The 7,000-nt window shown below is 40.9% G+C and overlaps 1 protein-coding gene across 1 annotated transcript; it reads left to right on the top strand.

Annotated features, from left to right (window-relative positions):
• Positions 1–2,147: 2,147 nt before the first annotated feature.
• RNF182 (ring finger protein 182) lies at positions 2,148–2,885 on the top strand. The gene has a single exon (XM_050892677.1). It carries the CDS (start codon positions 2,148–2,150, stop codon positions 2,883–2,885), a length of 738 nt encoding a protein of 245 aa, XP_050748634.1.
• Positions 2,886–7,000: the final 4,115 nt, after the last annotated feature.

A 7,000-nucleotide genomic window follows, 5' to 3' on the forward strand; every position in this document is an offset into this window, starting at 1 on the left:
TCTGAAAATTATGGATCAACCTTCTCGTGTTTGCCCTGCCTAACAGAACACCCACAAATATAGTCACAGTACAAATAATAAAAACAACACTAAAGCAGAGATGAAAACTTTTAAAGCACTAAAGAAATAAGTTGGAAGAGGCAGGAAAAAAGTTAAGAAAATTGAATGGGGAGGGGGCCATGTCTGTTATAAATTCTTAGAGAAATATGTTTTTTTCTTCAGTTTGTTGTCATGTTTTTTTCATTACTGCATTGTCTGAAGTATAACATCTTTGTTTTAAAATCCAGGAGGTGAGTTTTAGAAATTATGTTACTTATAGAAGTTATATTGTGCAGAAAGTTAAGAGAGAGAATGGAAAATCCTTAAAGCACAGTAGGAACAAGAGGTCCATGAAAGAGACTTCACTGTACCTAATGGTTGGCAGGTAAAATGTATTGACAGAAGGAGCATGTTGCTCAAAAGAGAGAACTTCCTGCCTCGTTCTCAAGAAAAGGACAAAGATCTGAATGCTAGGAGCGAGTAAAAATTTCCCAAGGAAAAGGGAAAGGAATCAAACATTTACTAAAATTAATAGTCAAGAAACAAGTTTACTGAAATAGGCCACTTTTTTCATATTCCGTGTGCCTCATATTTATTGATATTGCAAGAGGCAGCTGGACACAAGTGCTGACCCCCATCATTTGACTGTGACAAGTTCCTTGCTACTCTAGCAGTGAAGGAATGAGTTTGAAAGCCTGCAAAATGCAATGCCGCACCCATCTCTGTGAGCAAGCATATGCCTGAATCTGGAAGAAGTTTTTATCTTCTGGCAGATAGCGCTGGTTTTGTAAATGCTGGTCCCCAAAGTACATAGTCCTGGTTAATGTTTTGTTTATAATACATGGACTGTTTCCTGAAGTCATGAAAATGCATGGTTACAAAATATGACAATAAATTTGTTTAAGCGAGGCTGATGGGTCTGGTGGCAAAAACACTGTGCAGAATGGGAGTGCAGCAGCGCAAGCATGCCACGGGCCTCTCCTTAGCTGAGGTGTGAAACAGCTGTCACAGCCATGAAACACTTGAAAGCCAGTGCATCTGGCAAATGCCCTTGAGAGACATGTTAGCCTTCACCCTAGCATCCACACATTAAAGGAGACATTTGTTGCAAGCTAAAGAACCCTCATTTTTGTAATCTGTGTTCAGTTGCTAGCTGGAGACACAGAAATGAGCTGCTCCAGAAGCAGCAAAATGAATAAGGCCTGATCTTTTCCAAATTTGACGTAGGTCCCCACATAACTCTTTACAATAACCCCAGCCCTCTTCCATACCCACTCCACTCCCCAAAACTCTTTATTTCCCCAGAGTATCACCAGCTTTCCCCTGTGTTGCCCTCTTCTCTGGCTGAGAAACAAGCAGCATGCTGCCTGTTCAGAGCAGAGGCTGGGTGTGAGCTGGCTGACCATTGCCCTCCAGGATAAATGGTAGTTATTATAAAAACCTCTCCCTCTCCTCTACCCAACTGCCAGCGTTCACTACTTTTTTAGAAACTTAGTTATCTTCGGTACTGCTGCCCCTCTGCTGATTTGTTTGAAATTGGACAGCAGGTTCACAAGTTACCGAGAAAGACAAAAAGCTCCAGGTGTCAGGTCTCATTTCCTTAGGAAACCAGGGTTTAAACAAATGGTCACAGACCAGTGATTAGATTGCAGCTTCTGCTGAGAACTTCACGGGCTGAGCCAGTCAAAATTACAAGTCTAAAACAAATGCATGCAGTGTGATACTAAGTTTTATCAGCATGACTGCTATATAGGCCCCATAAGCCGAAGAAAAAAACTACCTTACAGGTATTTTTAGCAAAGGAAGCTAAGCTTGTAAAAAGTGGAACTTGCGTATTTCACCTGCTACAGCTTTTTCTTTTCTTCCACAAAAATTCCATGTCGTCTTTTTCAGATGGATGCCTGGCTCAGAGTAAAGGACATGCAGTGCAGAATCCCTAGCAGAAGCTGAAAATGGATGACGCCTACTGATGATTTTCAACAACGTCATCTCCTCTTTTCCTGTTTGAGATGGGTGATATGATCATCAGGAACAAGTTCTAAAATAAGCCCGAGTGACCTCTTCGTCCCTTGACTCCTCTTTCCACAAGCTAAAAACCATCAGAAGAAATGACCAGTCAACTGCCAGAGGAGTCTGTGGAGACCCAGAGCTCAGATGAGCTTGAGTGCAAGATCTGTTACAACCGCTATAACCTGCGACAGAGAAAACCGAAAGTGCTGGAGTGTTGTCACAGAGTATGTGCCAAATGCCTTTGCAAGATCATAGACTTCGGTGATTCCCCGCAAGGAGTCATAGTATGCCCGTTTTGCAGGTTTGAAACGTGCCTGCCAGACGATGAGGTTAGTAGTCTTCCTGATGACAACAACATCCTTCTGAATTTAGCTTGTGGGGGAAAGGGAAAGAAGTGCCTACCAGACAACCCAACGGAACTGTTGCTGACTCCCAAAAGGTTGGCATCCCTGGTTAGCCCTTCTCACACTTCTTCTAATTGCCTGGTTATAACGATCATGGAAGTACAAAGAGAAAGTCCCCAGACTCTGAACTCAACCCCCGTGGTGGAATTTTACAGGCCTACGAGTTTTGACTCTGTTGCAACTGTGTCCCACAACTGGACAGTGTGGAACTGCACATCTTTGCTCTTCCAGACCTCAATTCGGGTGCTAGTGTGGTTGCTAGGGTTGCTATACTTCAGTTCCTTGCCTTTAGGGATTTATTTGCTGGTATCTAAGAAAGTCACCCTTGGGGTTGTCTTTGTAAGCCTTGTTCCTTCGAGCCTTGTTATTCTCATGGTTTATGGCTTTTGCCAGTGTGTTTGCCATGAAGTTCTAGACTGCATGTCATCTTGATAACAAATACAGTAAAATAAGATGTATTGCCACATGTGTAGCATAGTTGATTTATCCTGTCTTTGTATTGTTATTTATTCTTATTGTTGTCCATCCCACTAAATGGAAGCAGTGGCCCTAGTTATATGGTCCTTTTTTTCTACTTGATTTGATTTTTCCCCCCCCCTCTCCTTTTTTTAAGCTAAATAATGGAAATAAAATTTACATGCTGATTTTAAAAGGCTGAGTTGTAGAAAGGGATAAAGCAAAATTGCCAAACTTGGTGCTGGCTGCTGGTGCCACTATTCAAATGAGTAGCCCTTTGCTTTCTGTTGGCTTGATCACGTCAGTCAAGACGTGAAGAAGAAATTAGTGTTACAGGCACCTTCCAGGTCAAAGTACAGCATCTCTTCATCCAAAGCATCTCGTGTTTTGGAATATCTGTTATTTATCATTCATTGTCATATATAGCAAATGAAATAACTTATTTAATATTATAAGAAGAATAAGACAAGCTACCACTGCTTTTTTCAGTTCTTGTTATAGCAAAAATATTTGTGGGAGGCCCATGGTTACAGATATTTTGCATTCTGCGACATGAGGAACCTTTTTTTTACCATGCTAAAAACATGTCTCGAAAACACTTTTCCCAGACTGAAGCCCACTTTACTTGTCATGTAGTTGCAGCTGCCTCTGAGATACTCCTGCTAATGAGTACTTCCAGGGACCCAGCCACACATATGTTGTTCTCTAGGTGTACTTATTTCAGTGTGCATACACCTTAGGCTTCCCTTTGAGGGTTCAGAACTCTGCAGACTTCTCTAGCTATGTTCTGTTGTGCTTACCCTCCCTCCCAGCATTTCCACCACATCACATTTCCAACCCATTAGTCCTCCTAACAAATTGCCTGACCAGCTTCACGCACATCTACTCTGTGGTAGCTACACTGGAGAATTTGGCTTATGTGACTTTAGCTATCAAGATAGACTTTTATTCCCAACCATTAGGAAATGGACCTTCAATCACTAATACAAATTTCAGAAAAAATCTGAAACAGTTAACTGGGGGTTGTTTTGCTTTCTGAGTTCACAGAATGAGCATTGTAAGGAGGTACTATGACTTTGGGAAGGTTTCTGTTTAACGCACAGTCCTTTAAAATGTTCAATATCCTGAACTCCCTCTGTCACCATTGTGAGTTGATGGCACTCTAGATGTGGCAATTAGCATGTCTTGATTAGTTGAGTTCAGAGGAATTACTGATGATTTACCATTCCACAAATAGAATCAGGCCCTGTAAGGCTTGCTTGTATGTTGCATGGTTTAGGCTACTTTTTGAACTACTGGAATAGCACAAAAATAAGAAATATTTAATGTTTCTGTGTATAACTAGGTCTAGTCAACACCACAGCTGCAAACTCATTTTCCTGTGCACAGCAGGGTAAAAACTGAGAAGGAGGAGTTGGGCAGTGCAAGCATGGGTTTTAGGTCAGGCACAAGATTTAGTAATTTCAAGGCAGTGTAAGAGGGAGAGGGGTTTGTTGCGTGAAGACTGAATGTATGGCCTAACAATATATTCTTAGAGCAAACCAACTTTGGTAAGAATGAAAAATGCTGATGGGAAAAGCAGAGCATAAGTGGTTGTTGTGTCTGTCAAGAGGATTTGAAGTCAAGCTGGTCCAATTTTTGTAGATGGCACAGGTGGTATCCACAGTTTCATTCCCACTGCAAACATAGGGAAAAATGTGGAAATATAAAGGTCCTGCTTTTCTTAACACTTATTTTATAACAGTGCATATATATGTGTGTGTATGTACATATAGACACATATGTAAGAAGAAAACTTATAGCAAAATTATAGTTTTCAAGTGTATGGAGTTATGGAGCTATGTACTGAATGATTAAAGGAAATGTTTCAGACTTTTCTGTAATGGCTTGATAACAATTATAGCTAAAATATTTTCAGAATTCCTAGAGATGACTATTCCTAAGTAATTGTTTTTAATGTTTGTGGTAAAGCACATATAATTAGAAGAGGTATCATCTCCAGTTCTGGTATACTGCAAAGTATGTGGTTTTATAGTACTTCATAACTTTGGGAAAAGTTGTATTTGTAGTGTTAGGGATTTATGTGTTTTAGGATTTGTTCAATTTGTCTGAATATAGTGTCTCTAATAAAGGGCTAGCTAATAGAGGAAGTAGGTTTTGCAAATGTGTGACATATATGTATTGCCTCTGCACAACATGTCTACAGTGCTACCTGTTGTCCTTTGCTTTTGATTTTCAGTTGATTAAGATTATCTTAGCTCCAGCACCACGTATTTTGTACTCTGTTTTAAAACAGAGCCTAATCTCGGCACGATTACAGTGGTATTAGTTACACGTCACAGCACAAATAAATACACCTGTTATTATACTTCACTACTTTTAAGACTGCCAGCCCGTTAAATTTATGCTGTTATTTTAGACTGTGCTGCAATACTAATCCACTCAAAAATGCAAGCGTGCAAAAACATAGTGTTTGTATAGCTATTCTGCCGCTCAGCCAGAGCACATTATTACAGCTTTGGTCTCATAAAATTTCTGTATGACTTACAATATGGCCATTGAGAATTGCTAGAAGGTCTAAATCTCAATTATTTGTGGAGAAGATATTTGCTGTGTGACTGAGACTAGAAGAACGTAAGATATTACTCTTTCATTATTTTTATTCTCCACCATCCTTAAGACTTAGAACTGAAAACTCTCGTGTCCTCTGCAGTGGAATAACTCTGCTGAAGTCTGTAAACGGGGCTAGAGTCAAGTCCTGCATACCTGCCTGTCTGCATTTCCTTCCCTTTCTGTGACTTTTTTCTCTCCTTGGAGAGTAATGGCTCCTGTGGTCGTAAAATACTGCCTGCACACCAAGGCAATTCCCTTTCAGTAGGATTTTATTCCTCCTTTGCCCAGACATGTGACTCAACCGGGTACCAAGTGTTATAAATTCATTACTACAGGATTAAGTTAGTCCAAATGAGATTTTTTTGGTTTTAATTCCTGCTTATCCTATGGATGCAGACTGTATCCTCACCAGCTGCTCGTTTACAGCGTGATACAGTGGTATCCCCTGAGGGCTGGGGCAGGATGATGCAGTAGTAGCCGCTGGGCACAACATAGGAAGGATGTGCTGAGCTGGACCCTCCTCTGAGTGGGACCCAGTGAGGGATGAAGCTCTGCAAGCGTGGCCTGAGCCCAGAGCCTAAAGGGCAATTAAACAGAGAGTGGGTTATATGGGAAGCAGGGCCTGCGGGTTCATAAACAGGACGTGAAGGCTTGGGGCTGGGAGTGGGCTGTGGCTGAGAAGCTGTGCAAAGCAGAGAGGGGTCTATGCCTGGGACAAAGGGGCTGTGTTTTAAATAAGGAGTTTGGGGTAGAGCTGCAAGCAGACTTTAATGCTTTTCATACTGACCCTTCTGGGCTTTAAAATTCATTTGGTAATTAAAAGTCATTTGCTACTGCTACTACAGTTGAGTATTTTTACTTTCCAAATGGTAAAGTATTGAATTTTGTAATTTAAAGAGATCCTTAGATTTGGGCATACTCCCTCTATTATGTCAACTATTTAAAGCCACAATCTTTCAAACAGGATTGACCAAAATAAGGGCTGATGTCTTTGGTTTAGCTGCATTGTGAGCTTTGTCCTACTATATTGATTATATGCCTGCAAAACTGTATATGCTAATATAAAACACTTAAAATAGGTGAACTCTTGTCCTGATAACACTATTGGCAAGCTTCAGGGTTTGCCAGCATTTTACGATGTGTCCAAGAATAGACGCTCTTCCCAATGGGCTTTATTACTTGAAGATATAGATGAGTCCAGCAGCACACAGCCAAATAGACAAGTACAGTACAGGAAAACACAGCTTTCCAGCTAAATGGCTACACACCACTTCAACCAGAGGAAGGGGAACTGAGGAGGTTCACAGGAAGGTGGATGGTTGTGTTTGAGGGAGTTCCTTGTTATTAGGGTACAGAACCATTGTTCTTCCTAATTCTAACCATTTCCAGGGTTAGATTCAACTCACTTTTCCCCATTACTTTTCTGCCCCCTGCGCTGGGACAAGGCTATATGGAACTGTGGGTAAACAGTATTTAGA

This window comes from Gymnogyps californianus, chromosome 2 (genome assembly GCF_018139145.2).
Source record: "Gymnogyps californianus isolate 813 chromosome 2, ASM1813914v2, whole genome shotgun sequence".
Taxonomy (NCBI): Eukaryota; Metazoa; Chordata; class Aves; order Accipitriformes; family Cathartidae; genus Gymnogyps; species Gymnogyps californianus.